Source organism: Acinonyx jubatus, chromosome E4 (assembly GCF_027475565.1).
Source record: "Acinonyx jubatus isolate Ajub_Pintada_27869175 chromosome E4, VMU_Ajub_asm_v1.0, whole genome shotgun sequence".
In the NCBI taxonomy this organism is placed as follows: Eukaryota; Metazoa; Chordata; class Mammalia; order Carnivora; family Felidae; genus Acinonyx; species Acinonyx jubatus.
In genome coordinates, this window is record NC_069395.1 from 56,026,387 (window position 1) to 56,050,926 (window position 24,540).

The 24,540-nt window shown below is 36.4% G+C and overlaps 1 protein-coding gene across 5 annotated transcripts in view; it reads left to right on the top strand.

The window, feature by feature from the left end:
• The window catches only part of KIFAP3 (kinesin associated protein 3), a 173,235-nt gene that overhangs the window by 3,677 nt on the left and 145,018 nt on the right, over window positions 1-24,540 (top strand). For 4 of the 5 annotated variants that reach the window (XM_053209388.1, XM_053209389.1, XM_027046391.2 and 1 more), the window contains one exon: window positions 21,937-22,068. In XM_053209388.1, the coding sequence (XP_053065363.1) occupies window positions 21,937-22,068 (132 nt within the window). Of the gene's footprint in view, window positions 1-8,452; window positions 8,717-21,936; window positions 22,069-24,540 lie in introns of those variants that run through there. The other variant, XM_015062286.3, reaches the window with a different exon arrangement.

Consider the following 24,540-nt stretch of genomic DNA (forward strand, 5'->3'; position numbering starts at 1 on the left):
GCTGAATGGGATTGGTTTCTTCACTCAAAAAATTTATAATCCACTGGGTTGCAATAAGAGGGAAAGGTTAAGTTAATATATATATATTCAAAAACAGTGATGGCATCTGAAATCTTCTTTTTATCTTTGTAATTATGTAATTTAATTATGTTATATCTAAATATGAATTTCCAATTTCCTTGTTTGTTATACCCTTTAAAACAACCAAATTGAGGAATAATTGATATCCAGTAAAGGAAAGGCATTTTAAGTCTACAGTTTGATGGGTTTTGACAAATGTATAAATAACCCAAATGTTTCCCATCCTGATTCAGTCTGTCTGTCCTCTATGCCTGGCACAAACAATCACTTATCTGCCTTTTTTTTTTTAATATATATATATTGAAGAATTTCTCATTCATGATATTGATGTGGTTTGAAGTGGGGTTTGGGAGCCAACAGCCAAGAAAGAATTGTTGAGACATTTTCAGTGCAAAAGGGTGTTTTTATTATGGTATGGAGACAGGGCCCATAGGCAGAAAAAGCTGCACTGGGGTTGTGAAGAGTGACTGATTATATAAGATTTTCTTTCCTATGGAGGCAAGGGACTTTAGAGTCCAGGAAATTGAATCTATAGGTTTCTGGAGATTGCATTTTTCTTGCTAATCATTAAGACAGTTGTAAACTGATGGAGACTTGTGTCCTGAATGACTATGATCTCTATTAGTTAACCATTTGTTTTTCTCTTTTCTTAGAGAAATGTCACCCATATCATGTCACCCCCACCTGGGGGTGGGGTGGGTGCAGGGTGTTAGCTTGTGCTTTGCCCTCAGTTTGCTTTTTGCTTCTTTGCCAGAATCAAACCATCTGTTTCTTTTATCATAATGTTTAAAATTTTTTTTTAACATTTATTCATTTTTTTAGAGACAGAGAGAGACGGAGCATGAGTGGGAGAGGGGGAGAGAGAGGGAGGGAGGGAGAGAGAGAGAGAGAGAGAGAGAGAGAGAGAGACAGGGTCTGAAACATGCTCCAGGCTCTAAGCTATCAGCACAGAGCCCGACATGGGGCTTGAACCCACAAACCATGAGATCATGACCTGAGCTGAAGTTGGATGCTTAACTGACTGAGCCACCCAGGCACTCCCATAATGTTTTTAGATTTATTCATGTTGCTGTGTATATCAGCAGTTAGGTTTTTTTTTAATGCTGAGTAATATCCATAATGTGAATATCCCACCATTTGTATCAATCGATATATTGATGGACATTTGGGTTGTTTCCAGTTTTGTATTATTATGCAAACAGCCATGAACATTCGTGGACACCCATTTCTGTAGACATATGTTTTCATTTCTCTTGGGTAAATATCTAGAAGTGGAATTACTGGGTCACGTGGTAGATGTATGCTTACTGTTGAAGAGGTTGCTAAATTATTTTCCAAAATGGTTGTGCCATTTTGCATCCTCACAAGCAATGTAGAACTCTAACTGCTCCATATTCTTGCCAACATTTGGTATTGTCTGATGTTTTAAATTAACCAGTATAGTGGGCATTTTGGTAGGCAAGATAATGCTCTCGTCCTCCCCCCAAAATACCCACATCCTAATCCCTGTAACCTGTAAATATATTACCTTATATGCAAAAGGGACTTGGCAGATATGACTAATGTTAAGGACTTTTTTAAGATAGACTATTCTGGATTATCCGGGTGGGCCCACACAATCCTTAAAATCCTTTAGGGAAACCTTTCCTGGCAGTGGTCTTAGAAAGATGTGATGACAGGGGCGCCTGGGTGGCTCAGTTAGGTGTCCGACTTTGGCTTGGGTCATGATCTCGTGTTTGTGAGTTCAGGCCCCACATCAGGCTCTGTGCTGATGGCTCAGAGACTAGAGCCTACTTCGGAGTCTGTCTCCTTCTCTCTCTGGCCCTCCCCACTTGTGCTCTGTCTCTCTGTCTCTCAAAAATAAATAAATGTAAAAAAAAAAAAAGAAGAAGAAAGAAAGAGAGATGTGATGACAGAAGGCGGACTAGCAAGATGGTAGTTTGAAAAGGACTTGGTCACTGTTGCTGGCTTTGAAGATGGAGAACAGAGGCCATGAGTAAAGGAATGTGGATGGCCTCTAAAAGCTGAAAAAGACAAAGAAATGGATTCTCCTCTAGAGCCTCCATAAAGGAATAAAGCCCTGCTGACAACCAGGAAAATATATAATTATAAATATATATGCACCCAATATGACAGCACCTAAATATAGAAAGCAAATATTGACAGAACTGAAAGGAGAAATAGCAATACAATAATAGTAGGAAATATCAGTACCCCACTTTCAATAATGGATAGAAAATCCAGACGAAATTAATAGGAAAACAGTAGACTTGGACAACACTATAGACCAAATGGGCCTAACAGATACATAGAGAACATTCCATCTGACAACAGCAGAGAACACATTCTTCTCAAGTGCACGAGTCTCATTCTCCAGGAATGATAGATCACAGGATAGATCACATGTTAGGTCAAAAAACAAGTCTTAATAAACTTAAGAAGACTGAAATCATATCTAGTATCTTCACAGTGTAATGAAATTAAAAATCAATAGCAGAAGGAAAGCTGGAAAATTCACAAATATGTGGAAATTAACACAGTCCTGAACAACTTAATGGGTCAAATAAGAAATCAAAAGGGAAATCAAAAAATATCTTGAAACGAATGAAAACAGAAACACAATATACCAAAATGAATGGGATACAGCAAAAGCAGTACTAAGAATGAAATTTATATTCATAAATGCCTACTTCAGGAAAAAAGAAAAATCTCAAATAAACAACGTAACCTTATACCTCAAGTAACTAGAAACAGGAGAACAGAAGAAAAAAAAATAACAAAGATCAAAGCAGAAATAAAGACTAGATAAAACAATAGAAAAAAAAATCAACAAAGGGGCACCTGGGTGGTTCAGTCGATTCAGCAATTAAGTGTCTGACTTCGGCATGTCATGATCTCGCTGTCCGTGGGTTCAAGCCCCACATCGGACTCTGTGCTGACAGCTCAGAGCCTGGAGTCTGTTTCTGATTCTGTGTCTCCCTCTCTCTCTGCCCCTCCCCTGCTCATGTTCTGTCTCTCTTGCTCCCTCTCCCAGAAATAAACATTAAAAAAACATTTTTTTTAATCAACAAAACCATGAGCTGATTTTTGAAAAGATAAGCAAAATAGATAAAACTTTAGCTAAGAAAAAAAAGATTCAAATAAATAATATTGTATTGTAACGGCATTATATGGTGACACATGGCAGCTACACTTGTGAGGATAGCATAACTTACAGACATGAAGAATCACTGTTATTCACCTGAAACTAACATAACATTGTGTGTTAACTAGACTCAGATTTACAAAATTTTTAACAGTATAGGGTTACCATTTTCTATTTCTTCTTGTCTATAAGTGTCTTTCAAGGTATTTGCCCATTTGAAGTTGTTGAATTTGTCAGTGTAAACTTATGTACAGTGTTTCCTTATCATTTTTATATATACCTGTAAAATCTCAACTATGGCCTTTCATCTCATAAATCAATAATTTCTCTACATCTCTGTCTGTTGCTATCCCTGATCAATTTGACCAATGTAGCAAAACCATAAAAATGAACAAAGTATTTGAACAGAGACTTCAAATATGGTACACAAATGGTAAATAAGAACATGGAAAGATGCTCATACCATTTATCACCATGGAAATACAACTTCAATCAAATGGCTACACACCTGGTAGGATGATTACAGTAAACAAACAAACAAAAAACCTTGACAAAACCAAGTGCTGGTGAGAATGTGGATCAATCTGAACTCCTCCATCATTGGTGGGAATGCAAAATGGCCCAGCCACTTTGGAAAACAGTTTGCCAATTTTGTAGAGTTATTCATATAGTTGCCATAAACTGAGCAGTCTTATTCTTTGGTGTTTGTACAAGAGAAAAGAAAACTTTAGCTCACACAAAAACCTGTATGTAAATGTTTATAGTGTTTTTATTCATAGTCACCAAAAGTTAGAAAGAACCCAAAAGTAGTAAATGAATAAAGTGCAGTACATTCATAAGTAACATATTACCTAACAATCAAATAGGAATAAATTTCTGAAACACAACATGGATGACTCCCAAATGTATTATCTGAGTGACAGAAATCAGGCTTAAAAGGCTACATCACATACGATTATATTTAGATGACATTCTGGAAAAGGAAACGTAGGAACAGAAAACAGATCAGTACTTACCAGAATCTGGGGTTGGGGAATAGGATGAACCCTAAGGAACACAAAGGAACTTGAAAGGATGATAGAATTGTGTTATATTTTGATTGTGTAGTGGTTACATGACTTATGCACTTATCAAAACGCATAGAACTGCACACCAAAAAGAATCCATTTTATTGTATATAAGTTATACTGAAAAAATTTAAAAAGTTATACTGTATGTAACCTGCAATTTGCTCTTTTCATTCAGTAAAATATTTCTAATATTCATCCACGTGGTTTGTGTAGTTCTAGTTCATAAACTTTCTCTGCTGCTTAATACCGTATAATATACAATTTGTATTGTATACAAATAATTCAGATGTATTCATCCATTCTCCTGCCAAATTACTTTGGAGCTCTCTTTCGGTTTTTCTTTTTCTATTATTCACAATACTGCTCTGATAAGTCTAGAACAAGCCTTATTGTGCATACGTGCTAGAATTTTCTGAGCTATGTAACTAGGAGCAGAATTGTAGCGATTTAGGGTATATGCCTGTTTAACTTTACAAAACAATGCAACACATTTCATTCTCAAGTGGTAATCCCAACGTACTCACCCCTGAAATATTTAGTAAACAATTTCCAGCTTCACACTTTCACCAGCACTTGGTGTATTCATTCAGACTTCTTAATTTTTGATTCTGGCTTTAACTGGCATTTTCCTAGCTACCATTGAGGTTGAGCACTCTTCTTGCTTTGTTTAGTTTCTTTCTTGCTATTTCTATCTCCTCTTTATCTTCTTTCTCCATTGTTCCCCACCAGGTTGTCTATCTTTTACTTTTTTATTCATAAGGGATCTTCAAATAGTCTTAATTTAATCCTGTGTTAGTTTTTATGTGATGCAAATTAGGTGTATCATTTTTTTTTTTGGTTTATCTTTTCGCTTTCTCTGTGGTGTCTTGTTGATAATCATAAGTTACTCATTTTAATGCAGTGAATTTATCAATTTTAGTGTTTTCTGTATCTTATTTAAAAAATATGTCTTTAACTGAAGGTCAAAAAATAATTTACATTTGCTTCTGAATGTTTTTAAAGTTTTGATTTTTACATTTAAGGGTTTATTGGATGTGGAATTCGTTTTTTAATGTTTATTTTTGAGAGAGAGTGCACGTGACCGGCAGAGAGAGAGGCAGACAGAGAATCCGAAGCAGGCTTTGTGAGGAGAGCACAGAGCCCAATGTGGGGCTCAAACTCATGAGTTGTGAGATCATGACGTAAGCTGAAGTCAGATGCTTAAAGAACCGACTGAACACCCCCAGTGCCCTTAATGTGGAATCAGTTTTTGCATGTGGTATGAGGTGGAGATCCAATTTAATTTGTTATATATACATAACAAATTGTTTCGAAATTATTTATTGACAATACATTTTTTCCATAATGATCTGAGAATTGATTTGTTTCATACTTAAAATTTACATATATGCATAAGTCTTGTTCTCTGTTTCGTTCCCCTGGGGTTCTATTCCTATGCTTGTCATTATTATTTTCTTATAATATTATTTTCTTATAATATATTTTGATATCCAATTAAGTATATTCTCTGTTTTTCAGGATCATATTCATTATTTATTGCTGGATATGAGATCTAACAGTTTGGTTAGATTAAAGTTAATTTTTGGCAAGAATACTTAATGGATAATTTATTGTGTTTTTATTCATATACTATCAGGTACTGCCACTATTAATGATGCTATCTGCTTATTTGTTTATGATGCTGACAGATCTCTCCATGTAAAGTAACATTGTTTTCCCCTTTGGAATTATCAGGTAAACTGTGGGGTGAAACTTTGCCACATTTCAAATCATTTTGTAATAAATCAATGAGGTACAGGTGAATCCATCATTTGTTGGGGCTTGCAAAATAGTAACCATTTACAATTATTGTTCTCTGTTACTAGTGGCATTTTATATAAAGAGATTTTGCCTACCAAGGGGAGGTAAATTATAGGTGGTTTTGTTTTGTTTTTTTTTTCTTTTTTTCTGGATTAGGGAAGAAGTGAATCAAATGCTTAATTCTTCCCTTTAATTACCAATTTTCAGAGTAAGGATTTGAGGTAGTTGTTGCCTTCGATGAAAATGAAATTTTGTTTTTCTGTTTTTCCATCAATCATTGCATAATATCATAGACGCCTGGATTCTTATTAATGTGTTAAATCAACCACAGTTATTATTCCTTTTGGTATAAATTACCCCAAAGTTGACCAGTGTCTTTTGGACACAATCCCATTAGTCTTTGAGTATTTCTTTTTTTTTTTTTTCTTTTTTTTTTTTTAACATTTATTTATTTTTGGGACAGAGAGAGACAGAGCATGAACGGGGGAGGGGCAGAGAGAGAGGGAGACACAGAATCGGAAGCAGGCTCCAGGCTCTGAGCCATCAGCCCAGAGCCCAACGCGGGGCTCGAACTCAAGAACCACGAGATCGTGACCTGAGCTGAAGTCAGACGCTTAACCGACTGAGCCACCCAGGCGCCCCAGTCTTTGAGTATTTCTTTACCTGCAAGCATAAAATGCCCAGGCTCATCTTATACTTTTCCTGTTATAGACTAATAGCTCCCTAGTTCAGTCCCAGTTTCGGTTTATCTTATTTTCAGCTCTATCTTCCTTTCTGTCCTCTGAGCATTTTGTTTAGATTCTTGTTGTTTTTCCAAGCTCCGATATGCATTTTTTTTTTCCAGCTCTAAATATTTATATATTGCCAACTATGGGCCAGGTGCTGTTCTAAGAATACAGAGGTTAACACAGCAAAAATCATCTTTGCTCTCAAGAAGCTCACGTTGCAAGAATGCTTGTTATATTATCCACGCATTTTAATGGCTATTGTGATCTGGCAATTTTAGGTATTGTGAGGGTTTTAAGGTAATCTAGACATAAATGATGATTTGTAAAATTTCATATCATTTTCCAGAATGAATATTCAGGAAATAAACCAGAAGATAGGAAGCCCTGTTAGAAAAGAAGTGCAGTTCTGGGTATGAAGTAGATAGATGAATGGAAGTGAGAATGGAGAAGAAAAGCTGGATTGCAGGAGTATCTTGAAGAAAGAAAGGACAGAATTTTTTAATAGTTAAATAAGAGCACATGATCCAGAGGAGGATGTCAAAATTATCTCCAAGTATTCTTCTCTGGAAGACTAAGAGAATGACTACAACACTGGCAGAAATAGTGTAGCTGGTGTGAATGTGTAGACAAATAAAAATAATGTCTCTTGGCAGATAAGGACTGTGTCCTTGTATTTAACATTCTATGCACTGTACTGTATCAACTAACCGCATTTGAGAAAAGCAACGAAACAACTGTGTAGACATGGCCCAAGGTGATAGAAAATACATAACTAGAAGAGAATAAGTGACAAGATCACAGGTGAGGAAAGGAAGTGTTGGTGTCTTCTTTGTAACTCTAGACCCTGGTTTGGTGTTTGGCACAAAGCTGACCCTTAATTAATATTTACTGAATAAATGAACGTAAGTCATTTGCATAGATGTGATAGCTGAGCCTATGGGCGTAGAACTGAAAGCAGGGGACATTTACTTGCTAAGGTTCAAAAACAGCTCTTCTTCCCTGTGGCCTGCATTGCCAACAGGTGCCTGCCTCAGGGGAAACAATTCCGAAAGTACCTTTGGATAATTAGAGCAGAAGCTGGCATTTCAGGAGCTCTTTTGCGTGTGCGTGTTTGTTGGGCCGCGTGGTGGAGGGTGGTGCATTCTAGATTCAGAATACCAAAGTGGAAGTCACAGATTTGCAATGAATCAAAGGTGATATTAATTGTATTCATTTTATATGAAGGTCAGCTCATCTCCACAAATTATAGAGCTTCTCAGTGCAATCAGTGCACTTCCTTTTCCACAATGCCTCCAAACGCAAACCTCACTTTACAGGTTATCAGCGGGGGGCTGAGCTGCTCTCTTGCATTCACTAATGAAAAGGTTAATGGATTCCCTTTCTCTTGTTTGAAGCTAGGACCTGAAATTTCGAGTAGGCCTACTGGGATGACTCTTCCAATTTCCATCCTCAAGGGGGCGATGATCAGGGAGCCATTCCTGAACCACACCCGCAGAAATCTGCCGCAGAAACCTTCACGCTCTGCTCCTGGGTGCGTCAGATTAGTCCTAGGGGCCAGCGCCTCATACTGAGCCTGCGCACACGGGCGCGTCGGAGCGGACGCATGCGCCTTGAGGCGGGGCTGGCGGAGGCGGCTCTGGGCGGGTCTGGGTCCCTCCAGTGTTTTGGGGCCTAGGAGCTGTGGGAGGAGCCGGCGGCCTCACCGTGGTAACGGCAGCGCCGCCACCGCCGCCCCGCCTTGGAGGCCTCAGGACTGTCATCGCCTTTGGGTGTGGGGATCCTTGGGCCACCGTCCCCGGAAATAGCACCGCCGGCTTTCTCAGATACCCCCATCCTCCCCACGCCACCGTCGCCGCCGCCATGCAAGGGGAGGACGCCAGATACCTCAAAAGGTGACCACTCCCCGAGGCTCGGTCCCACCTTCCTTGCGAGGCCCTGAAGATATTCTTAGAGGTCCTTGGGTTGGCTTTGAGGTGACAGTGGGCAAAGCTAGGATCTTAAAGGAGAGGTGGAAGCCGGGGGTAAGGCGGAGGGGAGTCACGGAAAGGAAAGGGAAAAGGAGCCCTGGGGAAAAAAGGAAAGGGCCCTTCGGGGGTGCGAGGCTCCCCAGCCTCTTACCTGGCTCGGCGGGACCCTGACAGCATTGCAGATGGTTTCCTTGCCACATCCGTCTCGGGAGAGGGCGAAGGGCTGTGTAAACCGCGTCTTCCTGACCCCCCACCCCGACTTGTACTCCCCATTTTTCCCTAGTAGAATAAATCCCTTGGGAGCCTGAGAATGAAGTCTTCTGGTGCCTCTGCTCTCTGTCTCCTGTTTGGGCTTCACTGCCATCGGGTTTTGAAGCGATGAAGAAGAGAGAAGTGGCTTTTACTTTATGGGAGGCTGGGCTGAGATGGTTCCTTCCAGCCTGTTTCTGCTTTCCTCAATCATTTCATCCATTTGACTGCCATGTATATAGTATACTTTTTGTAGGAGATTCATAATTATCAAGAGGTTTGTTCAGGAGCTTGTCCTGCAGCAGGCCGTAATTTCTTTAGTTTAACAATATCTGTAGTATGAATTACTCTTTAAAGAAAATTGTATCTTTGGGGATTATTTATTTGACTCCTGTCAAAGATAAGGTCATCCCTGATGAAAAAGGATACCTGTCATTGGACCAAGAGTTAGCAGTGATCCAATAGAAAACGATCTTAAGTAGGACTCTCCATTTTTTCTCCATTAGTTAAGTCACTGTTAGTGACAGGGTAAAATACACAGGGGGAGTCACATGTATTATTATTATTATTATTTTTTGGACACAGTTTCCTTATTTAAATATGGGGCAAATATTACCTTATGAGAAATATGTGGACCAAATATGAAAATACTTTTAAAAGATAAAACATGCCATGTAATGTGGTGGCGTTATTTCAAGTCATAATATGCTTTTACTGAATATATTTATCCTGGCCTGGGATGGCCTTAATCATCACAGGAAGATCTTCTAAACTTTAATCAATTCTTAAAAGGGATTCAAACAATTGTAAAATCCTACAATCGACTGCACGGTCTTTGCAGGACTGAGGCATATATTGCCTGCCTTTCTCATTGTATGTGAATATATCTGAAACTGTCAAATAACAAGACTTTATCAGTAAATTTTTGTAGTAGTATGTAATCATAACTAGTATATAGTCAGTATTTAGTTCCTCACTGAATTTTGCCTACATTGATCTTGTAAAATACCTTGACTGAAAATTTCGTGACAGAAGAAAATAGTAAATTCTTTCTCTTTCAACTTCAGATTCAAGATTGTTCTAGGTGAAGAGCTACTATTATACCAACAGTTTGTTTTCGTGTAATACACTGTGCCAAAATATAGTTTTTATTAGATTCTTGTACCTGTATGGACCCTTAGTCATAATTCCCAATCTATTCTTTTAAAAGCCGTGTTATCTAAAGTTCAAAAAATAAAACCAAACAAGTCACTATAATGCTTGAAGTAAAATAAGATTAGAAGTTGCAAAGGTTGAAATATACACTTTTCAGTTCCGCCTAATTTTGACAATATACGTAAATTAAAAGGTGGCGTTGCCTGCATTCAGATTAGAAATATGCAGCTGACGTACAATCATACAGGCCTGATGGTTTATGATGTCTGGCAGAACCTTCCATTTTAATTATTGGTTCTTTGATAATGATTACATTTATGTATTCCTTTTGTAATATTTTTACCTTCACATTTTGTTTCTAACAGTACAGCAACATAGTTTCATTCTCGTTGATTCAGTCTAATTTTAATTAGTCGATTTCCATGGTTTCATGAGGAATTTCTAGTCTTTCTTTAAATGTGTAGTAGATTATAGAATCAAATACAGTTTGATTTTTTGTTTTGATTCAGTAAAACTTAATGAAGACTTACAAAATACCTGGTATATGCCTAGCATAGTTCTGGTCAGTGGAGAAATGATTAAATAGACAAATTTTATGTCCTCAATCAGATATACACAAAAATAGACAATTATTTGTGATTTTTTTGCTTCCTCTTAAAACCCTCTGATGGCTTTCCATTGCTTTTTACTTTTTTGAAAGTTTATTTAAATAATCTCTATTCTCAACGTGGGCCTTGAACTCATGACACTGAGATCAAGAATCATGTGCTCTTCCCACTGAGCAAGCCAAGCACCCGTCCATTGCTTTTAGAGTTAGAGCACTTACCTTTTCAGCTCTCTCTCTGCCTCCCTCCCACCCCCAGTAATTTCATACTTGAGCCTTACAGAAATAACTTCTTTTAGATTCCTGTGTTTTGGTGTAAGGTTCCAAATGCCCTTCCTGTTGTCTGGAACTTGCCCCATTCTTTACCCAGCTCGCTCTTATTTTTCCTGTTTTTGCTTAAATGTCACTTTTTTCAGAAAGCCTTTCCTGAGCTGCCCTTTTTTCATCCCGCAGTCCACAATCCAGGTCAGATATACCTGCTAGGTTCTCATGATACCTAATACTTTGTCTTTACTTACTCTTATTACCATATTATTATTGTTTGTCTTTCCTGCTGGTCTGTAAGCTTCAGAAGGCTAAGGAACTATATATCTTACTTCTCATTGTATCCTCAGCACACAGCACAATTCCTGGATCATAAGTACTCACTAAATAGTTATTAAATGAAGTAAAAATGAGGTTACAAAGAAAAATGGGCCAAATCATACTGGACTTACAAACCATAGTAAAGAGTTGAGACTTGTAAAAGCAGTGGAGAACCATTGAAGGATTTTAAGAGTAAATGACATTTATTCATTCCTTCAATAGTTATTTGAAATTCTACCATGTAAAAGTCACTTAGTCAAGTGATAAAAAGTATTGGATGAATGACATATACTTTCTCTGCCTTTATGTGCCTATAACGTAGTGAGGAATACAGACTTTAATTAATATATAATCAGAAGTAACTATTGTATTTATGGTGAGTGCTATAAGTACATAAGCAAAATCAGTGGATGGCCTTCATGTAAAGCTCTTTTTTTTTTTTTTTTTTTAATGTTTATTTCTGAGAGAGGGAGACAGAGCATGAGCAGGGAGGGGGCAGAGAGAGAGAAACACAGAATCTGGAGCAGGCTCCAGGCTCTGAGCCGTCAGCATGGAGCCCAACATGGGGCTTGAACTCACGAACTGTGAGATCATGACCTGAGCCGAAGTCAGACACCCAACCGACTGAGCCACCCAGGTGTCCCTAAAGCCCTTTTTTTATACAGTATGTTTTCAACATTCATCTACATTTTAGCATTCAGCAGCAATTCATTCCATTTAATAGCTGAATGGTAGTTCATTGTGTGGATATAGCACATGTAGATTATTCATTCATCTATTGATAGACATTTAGATTGTTTCCATCTATTGGCTACTGTGAGTAAAACTGCTTTGAACATTCCTGTACTAGTTTTACTTTGAATACCTTTTTTCACTCTCTGGTATGTACCCAGTTGTTTCTGGGTCATGTACTAATTGTGTGTTTAACTTATTGAAGAACCACCAAACTTTTTCAGAGTGGCTGCACCATTTACATTCTCATCAGCAGTGTATGAGAGTTCCAATTTTCGACATCACCAACAGTTGTTATTTATTTATTTATTTATTTATTTATTTATTTATTTATTTATTTACATTCTGGCCATTCAGTGGATGCGAAGTACTCTCTGTGGTTTTATTTGCATTTCCTTAGTTACTAGTGTGACATCGAGTATCTTTTCATATGCTTCTTGGCCTTTATCTTCTTTGGGGAAATGAGTTCTTTATACATTCTAGATACTAGACTCTTACCAGATAAATGATTTACAAATATTTTGCCCCACTCTGTGATTGTTTTTGCATTATCATCATAGTGTCCTTCCTTATGCAAAAGTTTTTAAATTTGATGGAGTCCAGTTTAATTTTTTCTTTACTTGCTTTTGCTACCATTATTTTGGAAACCATTGCCTAATAGTTTATTTTTTCTTTCTTTCCCTTGCCTCAGGAGACATCTAGAAAGATGTTGCTAAGGCTGATGTCAGAGAAATTACTGGATATCTACACATAAAAGAATGAAATTGGACCCTTTATACCACGTAATTAACTCTAGGATTTTTATGGTTTCATATCTCACATTTAAGTCCTTAGTCCATTTTGAATTTACATTTGTGTATGGTGTCAGAGAGTGGTCCAGTTTCATTCTTTTGCATGTAGCAAAATAAAAAGCATAGCAAAGCAAACAATCAACAAAGCTTAAAGACAATCTACTGAATTGTCTTTATTTCAGTAGATTAAATATTATGTAATATTTAATAATATTAATATTTAATGTAATGTAATATTTAATAATATTAAATAATATGTAATTATGTTACATATTTACATAATTACAAACAACATATCCGATAAAGGGTTAGTATCCAAAATATATAAAGAAGACATGAACAGACATTTCTCCAAAGAAGATATACAAATGGGCAACAGACACATGAAAAGATGCTCATCACTCATCATCAGGGAAATGCAAATCAAAACCACAATAAGATATCATCTCATACCTTTTAGAATGGCTGAAATCAAAATCACAGGAAACAACAGGTGTTGGTGAGGATGTGGAAAAAAAGCAACCCTTGTGCACTTTTGTTGGGAATGCAAACTGGTTTAGCCACTGTGGAAGACAGTATGAGGTCCCTCAAAAAGTTAGGAATAGAACTACCCTAAGATCCAGTAATTGCACTATTAGGTGTTTATCCAAAAAATACAAAAACACTAATTCAAAGAGATAGATGCACCCTATGTTTATCACGACATTATTTATAATAGCCAAATTATAGAAGCAGCCCCAGTGTCCACTGACAGATGAATGAATAAAGGAGAGGCGGTATATGTATTTAGATATATTGCGTATGTGTGTGTATGTATATAGAATGTTATTATATAGGTATATCTATAATAAAATATTCCACCATAAAGAATAAAATCTTGCCATTTGCAACATCACTAATGGATCTAGAGAATATAATGCTAAGTGAAATAAGTCAGTCAGAGAAAGACAAATACAATATGATTTCTCTCATATGTGGAATTTAAGAAACAAATGACAAAGGAAAAGAAACAAATTGAGAAAAACACTTAAACATAGAGAACAAACTGATGGCTACCAGAGGGGAGGTAGGTGAAATAGGTAATGGGAATTAAAGAGTATACTTATAGAAGAGTGCTGAGTAATGTATAGAATTATTGAATCACTATATCATACACCTGAAACTAATATAACACTGTTAGCTATACTGGAATTAAAATTTAAAAATTAATTTTAAAAAAACATTGCCAAATCCAAAGTCATGAATATTTGCCTCTATGTTTTCTAAGGGTTTTGTAGTTTCAGCTCTCAAATTTGTTTTCATTCCATCTTGAGTTAAAAGTGTGATATAAAGTAAGGGTCCAATTTCATTCTTTTATGTGTGGATATCCAGTTGTCCTGGCACCATTCGTTAAAGAGATCATTCGTTCCCCAGTGAAAGGTCTTGCTGCCTTTGTTGAAAATCCATTTATGGTAGATGTAGGCGTTTATTTCTGGACTCCATTCTCCTCCATTGATCTGTATGTTTTTATGCTACTACTTCACTGTTTTGATTATTGTAGCTTCGTAGTGTATTTTGAAATTGGAAAGTATGTCTTACACCTTTGTTCTTTTTTGGGATTGTTTTGGCTACTCAGGGTCCCTTGTGTTTCCATATGAATTTTAGGATCCCTAAAAGAGGCTTTTGGGATTTTGATAGGGATTGTATTAAATCTGTAGATCACTTTGGGAAGTATTGCCATCTTAACACTATTAAGTTATCAACCTGTGAACAAGGGATATCTGTCCATTTAATTCTTAATTAATTTCTTTCAGCAATGTTTTGTAGTTTCACTAAGTGCTACACCTCTCTGCTTAAATTTGTTAGTATTTTATTCCTTTTGATTGTAAGTGGAATTGTTTTTTTAACTTCCTTTTTGGCATTTTCATTACTAGTATATAGAAATGCAACTGATTTTTTTTGTGTGTTTGTAGTGTGATCTGCAAATTTGCCGAGTTTACTGTGATTAGCAGTTCTCAACATATGAGCTCATGTCATCTACAGATATAGTATTACTTCTTTTCCAGTATGGATGCTTTTATTTCTTTTCTATGTCAGTGCTCTGGCTTGAACTTCCAGTAGTATGTTGAATAGAAATAGATGACAGCAGGGCCGCTGGGTGGTTCAATCAGTTGAGTGTCGGCCTCTTGATTTTGGCTCAGGTCATGATCTCCCAGTTCGTGAGATCAAGCCCCATGTACAGAGCCTGCTTGGGATTCTCTGTCCCTCTCTCTGTGCCCCTTCACTGCTTATGCTCTCTTTCACTCTCTAAATAAATAAATAAACTTAAAAAAAAAGTGGATGAAAGTAGGCATACTTATTCCTATTCTTAAAGGAAAGCTTTTATTCTTTTACTATTGAGTATATTATTAGCTGTAGGTTTTTCATATATGCCCTTTTCTTGTATTCCTAATTTATTGAATGCTTTTATTTGAAAGGGTGTTAGGTTTTGTCAAATGCTTTTTCTGTATCAATTGGAATAATCATGTACATTTTTCCTTCATCTTATTAATGTGGTGTATTATATTGTTTTTCATATGTATAACTTCTTTGCATTCCTAGAATAGAACCTACTTGGTCTTGGCTTATAATCTTTTAATATGCTGCTGCATAGTGTTTGTTAGTATTTTGAGGACTTTTGCATCTATATTCATGAAGGATATTGATTTCTATCTCTTTATATAAGATATTTATAAGAGATACTCTATTTTTGTGGTGTGTTTGTCTCACTTTGGTAACAGAGTAATGCTGACCTCATAGAATGAGGTCTGTTTTTCAGAGGCATTTAAGAAGGATTGGTGTTAATTTTTCTTTGGATCTGTGGTAGAAATCACCAGTGAAGTCATCTGATCCTGGACTTCTCTTTGTTTGGAAGTTTTTGATGACTGATTGAATTTCTTTATTTACTATATAGGTCTATTCAGAATTTCTCTTTCTTTTGACTTTATGTTGTTTGTTTATTTCTAGGAATTTGTCCATTTCATCTAGATTATCTAATTTGTTGGCTTACAATAGTTTATAGTATTCTTTTTATCTCTGTAAGGTCAATAGTATCCCATTTTAATTTCCAACTGTAGTAATTTCACTCTTCTCTCTTTTTTTCTTAACTAAAGTTTTGCCAATTTTGTGAATTTTTCAAAGAAGCAACTTTTGATTTTTTTTATTTTGCATATGTATTCTGTATTTGTTTAATCTCTCTGTCTTTATGATTTCCTACCTTCTACAAGCATATGGTTTAGTTTATTCTTTTTCTGGTTCCTTAAGGTGTAAAATCAAGTTATTGATTTGAAATCTTTTATTGAGCTGTAATAGACATAACATTATATTAGTTTCAGGTGTATATCACGATACACTTGTGAAATGATCACCACAATAAGTCTAGTTAACACCCATTACCACGTAGTAATAATGTTTTTTTTTCCTTGTGATGAGAACTTTTAAGATTTAGTCTATTAGCAATTTTCAAGTGTACAATACCTTGTTATTTAACTATTGTCACCATGCTGTACGTTATATCCCCAGGCCTTATCTTATCTTAGAGAGAGTTCAGAAATGGGGGAGAAGGGCAGAGGAGGAGAGAAAGAGAATCTTTTTTTTTTTTTTAACGTTTATTTATTTTTGAGACAGAGAGAGACAGAGCATGAATGGGGCAGGGGCAGAGAGAGAGGGAGACACAGCACCGGAAGCAGGCTCCAGGCTCTGAGCCCCCAGCCCAGAGCCCGACACGGGGCTGGAACTCACAGACCTCGAGATTGTGACCTGAGCTGAAGTCATACGCTTAACCGACTGAGCCACCCAGGCGCCCCTGAGAAAGAGAATCTTAAGCAGGCTCCATGCTTAGCATGATGTGATGAGATCATGACCTGAGCTGAAATCAGTAGTTGGATGCTTAACTGACTGAGTCACCCAGGTGCCCAGGACTTATTTATTTTATCACTGGAAATTTGTGCCTTTGACCACCTTCACCTGTTTTCCCAGCTGCCACCCCCTGCCTTTGGCAACTACCAATATGTTCTGTGTATCTGTGAGTTTGGGTTTGTTTTGTTCTTAGATTCCACATACAAATGAGATCATAAAGAATTTGGCTGTCTCTCTCTGACTTATTTCGTATAGCATAATGCTCTCAAGGTCTATCCATGTTGTCACAAATGGCAAGATTTTACACATATACATGTACATACACCACATTTTCTTTATGATGGACACTTGGGTTGCTTCTTTGTATTGGCTGTTATAAATAATACTGCAGTGAACATGGGGGTGTGTACTATATATCTCTTAGAATTAGTTCCTTTGGATAAACACTCAGAAATGGGTTTGCTGGATCATATGGTAGGTCTGTGTTCAGTTTTTTGAAAAACCTCTATACGATTTTCCATAGTGGCTGCATTAATTTACATTCCCATCAACAGTGTAGTAGGGTTCCCTTTTCTCCACATTCTTGCCAACACTGTCTATTTCTTGTCTTTTTGATAATAGCCATTTTAACAGGTATGAGGTGATACCTTATTGTGGTTTTGATTTGCATTTCATTTATGAGTAGAGATATTGAGCATCTTTTCATGTACCTGTTGGCCATCTGTATGTCTTCTTAGAAAAAAAATGCCTATTCACATCCTCTGCTGATTTTTTAACCAGATTGGTATTTTTTCCTTTTTCTTTCTTTTTTTCTTTTTCTTTTTTTCTATTGAGCTCTGTGATGTCTTTGTATATTTTAGGTATTAACCCATTCTCAGACATATTATTGCAAATATATTCTCCCACTTAATAAGTTGTATTTTTATTTTTTTTTTCTTTTGCTGGGAAGAAGATATTTAGTTCGACTTAGGCCCACTTATTTATTTTTGTTTTTACTGCCTTTGCTTTTGGTGTCAAAAAAAACTTGCCAAGATCTATCGTGAGAAGCTTACTGTCCTTATTTTCTTCTAGGAGTTTTATAGTTTTAGGTCTTATGTTCAACTCTTAATCCATTTTGAATTAATTTTTGTATATAGTGTAAGATAATGGTCCAGTTTCATTCTTTTTCATGTAGCTGTCCAGTTTTCTAAATGCCATTTATTGAAGAGACTGTCCTTCCCTATTGTGTATTCTTGGCTCCTTTGTTGTGAATTAATTGGCCATATATGTGTCAGTTTATTTCTGGGCTATGTATTCTGTTGATATATGTGTCTTTTTTTTATGCAAATACCATACTGTTTTGATTACTGTAACTTTGTAATATATTTTGAAACCAGAAAATGTGAGGCCTCTAGCTTTGTTCTTCTTTCTCAAGATTGCTCTGACTATTCAGGGTCTTTTGTGGCTCCATACAAATTTTAGGATTGTTTGTTCAATTTCTGCGAAAAAAGGCAATTGGGATTTTGATAGGGGTTGCCTTGAATTTGTAGATTGCTTTGGGTGATATGGACATTTTATCGGTATTAATTCTTTCAGTCTATAAACTTGGACTATCTTTTCATTTATTTGTGTTCACTTTCATCAATATCTTATAGTTTTCAGGGTATAGGTCTTGGTTAAAGACCTTCTTGGTTAAATTTATTTCTAGATATTTTATTCTTTTTGATGTAATTGTAAATGGGAATATTTTCTTAATTTCTCTTAAGATAGTTCATTATTAGAGTATGGAAATGCAACTGATTTTTAATGTTGGTTTTTTTTTAACCTGCAACTTTCTTCAGTTTATTAGCTCCAATTTTTTTGTGTGTGGGGTCTTTAGAGTTTTCTCTATAATAATATCATGTCATCCACAAATAGTGGCAGTTTTACTTCTTGCTTTCTGATTTGGATGCCTGTTATTTCTTTTTCTTGACAAATTACTCTGGCTAGGGCTTCTAATACTGTGTTGAATAGAAGTGGTAAGAGTGGGCATCCTTGCCTTGTTCCTGGTCTTTGAGGAAAAGCTTTTAGTTTTTCACTGTCGAGTATGATGTTAGCTGTGTATTTATTATATATGGCCTTTATTGTGTTGTGGTACATTCCCTGTATATTCATTTTGTTGGCAGTTTTTATCATAAATGGATATTGAACATTGTCAAATGTTTTATGCATCTGTTGAGATAATCGTATGACTTTTATACTTCATTTTGTTAATGTAGCGTATTGATTGATTTCCATTTATTGAACCATCCTTGCATCCCTCAAATAAATCCCACTTGATCATGATGTGTGATGCTTTTAATGTAAACTTGAGTTGGTTTGCTAGTATTTTGTGAAGATTTTTGCATCTGTGTTCCTTTTGGGTATTAGCCTGTAATTTTTTTTTTTTTTTTTTTTTTTTGGTGTTCTTGTCTGGTTTTGGTGTAAAGGTAATGCTGACCTCATAAAATAAGTTTGCAAGTATTCCCTCCTGTTCTGTTTTTTGGAAGAGTTTGAGAATGATTGTCATTAATTCTTTGAATATTTGGTAGCATTAACCAGTGAAGCAGTTGAGTGTAGACTTTTGTTTATTGGGACATTTTTGATTACTGATTCAGTGGCTTACTAGTAATTGGTCTGTTCATATTTTCTGTTTTTTTATGATTTGATCTTTGCAGATTGTATGGTTTTTAGGATTTTACCCATTTCTTCTATGTTGTTACATTTGTTGGTGTATAATTGCTAAGTTTCTTGTGATCCTTTGTATTTCTGTGTGATCAGTTGTAAATGTTTGTTCTTTTGTTTATGACTTTATTTGAGTCCTCTCTCTTTTTTTCTTGGTGACTTTATTCTTTGTACAGATTTTTTTCTTTTTTTAATATTTATTTATTTTGACAGAGGGAGTGCGAATGCATGCATTAGAGTGGGGGAGGGGCAGAGAGGGAGACAGAGACAGAATCCCAAGCAGATTCCACGCTGTCATTGCAGAGCCTGAGGTGGGGCTCAGTCTTATGAACTGTGAGATCAGGACCTGAGCCCAAATCCAGAGTCAGATGCTTAACCAACTGAGCCACCCAGGCACCCATAGTAAGTTTTAAATGTGTTACTAAACAGTATAATGAGGGATTAGTTTTAATATACGTATCTTATATATTCAGCCACAATGCCAAGGAGAACAAGCAAGGGGTTTATCCATAATTTCCATCAGCCCCCAGGTTATATAAGCAATTAATAACTTGTATTACCCTTATGTAAAGTGCTATTCAGTGTAGTTTCAACCCTACCAAATTGCTACCCTTAATTAAGCCTCTCCTATAAAGAACTTCTAGAGCTGCCACTCTAGTATTTATACATGAATTAAAAAAATACCTGAATGTATATGTGCTAAAATTGTAACAATTGGTTTCTTCCAGGTTTTTGAGTTTATTTTTTTCTTTGCAATTTCTGTGTTCTACTTTTCCTATAAAAACATAACTTGCTTTAGTGATAAAGAAGCTATTAAAAAATTTAATGAACATACTTTTTAAAAACACATGCACATAAAAAAGCAAACAAAAACAAAAACAAGAACGGAGTGGTGAGATTCTTTGATCAATTTGATTTCTTTGAGAAATGCATGATATCAGACCAGAAGACAATTACGCTTTTCTTTACCTATAGAAGACCGGCTGTGCAAGTGGTGGTAGGAGACTACTCTTAGGATTGCACTTGTGTTTTATCCTTATAATTGTCTTCATTGAATTGGATACAGTGGTTACCCCCTTCTGTATAGGAAATTCACAACTGGGATTGCTCTCCATCTTAACAGGAAGCACGGAACTAGTTTGTTCTATAATTAAGATGCTTTCTGTAGTGATTGCTATAGTACAACTTTTTTTTCTTTTTTCTTTTTTTTTTATCTCTTCTTAGTTCTTTTGATTCCTGTGATTCCTTTAGTTTTTGATTGCTAGCCTCAGCTTGTACCCATTTATCCTGCCTTTTGGAGTCTATGCCATCCTGTTTAATATATGTGTGTGTATCTAATTTCCTAATTATTTTTACCAGCCTGCCTGGTTTCTAGCTGCTTTAATCCCTCACAAGCTTTGTTCTGTACATCTTACTGTCAGTGTAGTTGCTGACCTACCTAGACTCCAGCATTGTATTTGATTTCCTACCCTATCTCTATACTTGACTTTTAGTCATGGTCCCAGTACAGATTCCATATTTCATAAATAATTCTGATGAAAAGATCATTTTAAAACTTACATTGAGAATATGCATAATAGGGCATTAATTTCTAACTAAAGAAAGAGCATTGAGTGTCTAATCATTGGAATTTTAATTTAAGATATTGTCATATTTCTGTTCCTTCTTGTCAGGCTAAAATATCCTACTAGCCAACTTTGACTATAGTGAGAATTTTTTTTGTTCTCGTTGCTTAATCTCTTCTAATATCACTTGTTTTATCACCTTCTAATGTGGCCAAGTGACAAGTAGTGATTAATTTGTCATTGGTTTACTATAACTAAAGATTCATTGTATAACTTTAGAAGCTTGGGGGATGAGGTATATAGAAACATTCTATGGAAACTACTAGTGACATTATAATTTGAAGATGCAGGACTGTAAAACATAACCTCTTAATGTTTTTTTGTTTTGTAATTTGAGTGTGTTTTGAAGATTAGGTACTAATGCTGCAGTGTATATATTTACGTAAAGTGATAGATAATAAATATTGTGGTTTAGATAATTTTGTGTCATTCTGTGAGCCAGTTAATGGGCTAATTGTTAGGCAGTTTTTTTTTTTTTAATACAAATTTCGGAGCAGCTATCTTTATTTTTGAATTACTGATTTTTGTTTGAGGTTCTTCTCTCCAAAACATCTTGTTTTATTCACTTGCAAATTTTATATAAGCATGATTCTTTGTGTAAATGTATTTTTTCCCAGGTATAGCTATTTATTAAGGTACTTTCTGCAAGATCAAGAAATATGTATAGTACAGAGTTTACAGAGTTGGAGAAAAATAGTTATTTTTTGGTCTAAGTCAAAAGTAAATCTAATTTAAATGTGTATGTTAATCCGACCCACATGCCTTTAGAACTAAAAACTAGATAAAAAGCATGGACATTTTGTGAGTTTTTAATCTACCTATGTCTGTTTTTATTTTATATTATAGGAAAGTTAAAGGAGGAAATATTGATGTACATCCATCAGAAAAAGCACTCATTGTTCAATATGAAGTGGAAGCTACTATTCTTGGAGAGATGGGTGATCCCATGTTGGGAGAACGAAAGGAATGCCAAAAGATGTAAGTTTTCTTCATTGGTGCGTAGTTTGAAAGTGGTGAATTTTATATAAACTGTGTAGAAATCTGACGTTATTTAAATCAGCATAGATTACAAATGGTTCTGCCTTCTTCTAGGCATACTTCATCTTAGTGAAGCAGGGACCATAGTAAACTATAAATACAGAGTATATTTATTCCAGAGAAGATCATGTTTACCTAAGCATAGTGGAAAGTTGCTGAAAAATATCATTTCTAATTTATCCCATTTAGTGAATGCATATAATAGAGTATAAACTACTACAACTTGTGAAATCAGAAATAAAAGAGGTTTATATGAGACTTTTTACCTTAATTTAAGAAATTTCTATTTTAGGGGATCCTGTCTGTATTATTCTTTTTCCCCTGGAGTTGTAGAAGATAGTATGCGTTCCAGAATTCCCAAGTGGGGCATGTACTTTGAATTCATCCCTTCAAAGTCTAGCCCTGTGAAAGATGTTGGTAATGTAATGACTCAATTTTCTGACTTAGTGAATTGGGATTACATCTCTTGACATCCTACACTTTCCTTCCTACTTTTATAATACTTTCAGGAGCCCCTTGGGAACTGGCCTTTTTCATTATTCTATAGTTGTGCTGGTGATTGTCTTGACCTCCTTTCATAGTATTGTGGAAGTAGAGAAGGTCGGAGATGGCCTAGTGTTCTCTCCCAATCTTCTTCTCCTTCCGTAAAAAAAAAAAAAAAAAAAAAAAAAAGTTGATTTGGGAGCTAAGTAAGAAGATTTTAACTAGTTTAAAAGAGTGTTAGTATGTTTTGGTGATATAGCACCCTGAAAAGTACTGTATTTAATTTTTTTTAATGTTTTTTTTTTTTTTTTTTTTGAGAGAGTGTGAGCAGGGAGGGGCAGAGGGAGACTCACAATCCGGAGTAGGCTCCGGGCTCTGAGCTGTTAGCACAGAGCCCGACATGGGGCTTGCACTCACGAACTGCCAGACCATGACCTGAGCCAAAATTGGACACTCAACTGACTGAGCCACACAGGCGCTCCCAAAGCACTGTATTTTAAATATATAGCAGTGGTTCTCAACTGGTTGTGATGTTTTTCCCCCAGAGAACATTTGGTAATGCCTGGAAACAGTTTTGGGGGTTGTAACTGGAGGGATCCTATTGACAATCTAGTGGATAGAGGCCAGGGTGCTGTTAAACATCCTAAAATGCACAAGGTCAAAGAATGGTTTGGCTTCAAATTTTAATAGCGCTGTAATTGAGAAACTTTGGTGTATAGCACCCTGAAAAGAAAAGCTGCCTAGTATCTTAGTAAGATCCCTAATCTGTCTTCTTTTTTTGTGTTAGGAAACTAAATTACACATACAATTCATTGAAATGACTAAGTCCTTGGGGCACCTGGGTGTCTCAGTCAGCTGAGTGTCTGACTTTGGCTTAGGTCATGATCTCGCGGTTCGTGGGTTTGAACCCCGCATAGGGCTCTGTGCTGGCAGCTCGGAGCCTGAGCCTGCTTCGGATTCTGTGTCTCCTTCTCTCTCTGCCCACCCCTCCACACCCTCCCCCTGCCTCAAATAAATAAACATCAAAAAAAAATTAAAAGAACTAAGTCTTTGGATAATTCACTAAATTGAAGAAAAATACATATATGCACACATACATACTTATGTGTCCTCTTACACGTTCTCTCTTCCATTAATGTGTTGTGATTACTGCCTGAGTTTTATACATTTTGGGAGCATGTGAAAATCTCTTTAGGTCTTCTTTTTTTTCATGTTTATTGATTAAAAAAAATTTTTTTTAATGCTTACTTATTATTTTTTTTAATGTTTATTTATTTTTGAGACAGAGAGAGACAGAGCATGAACGGGGGAGGGGCAGAGAGAGAGGGAGACACAGAATCCGAAACAGGCTCCAAGCTCCAAGCTGTCAGCCCAGAGCCCGACGCGGGGCTCAAACTCACGGACCATGAGATCGTGACCTGAGCCGAAGTCAGACGCTCAACCGACTGAGCCACCCAGGCGCCCCAATGCTTACTTATTTTTGAGAGAGAGACAGAGCATCAACAGGGGAGAGGCGGAGAGAGAGGGAGACACAGAATCCGAAGCAAGCTCCAGGCTCCGAGCTGTCAGCACAGAGCCCATTGTAGGGCTTGAACACATGAACTGTGTTGAGATCATGACCTGAGCTGAAGTCAGACGCTTAACTGACTGAGCCACCCAGGCACCCCTTGAGATCTTATTAATTTGACTTCCAAAGAAAAGCTAGCAGATCAGTCTTTGCTTTTAGAACCTCAGATATCCACATTTCAGGCAAAAGATTTAGTTCTTAGTTCTTTAACATGTATTTGTTTGTTTGAAGTTTACTTTTGAGAAAGAGAGAGAAAGTGAGTGAGGCAGGGCACAGAGAGAGGGAGAGAGAGAGAATCCCAACCAGGTGCTGCACTGCCAGTGCACACCAACCGTGAGATCACGACCTAAGAGAAAATCGAG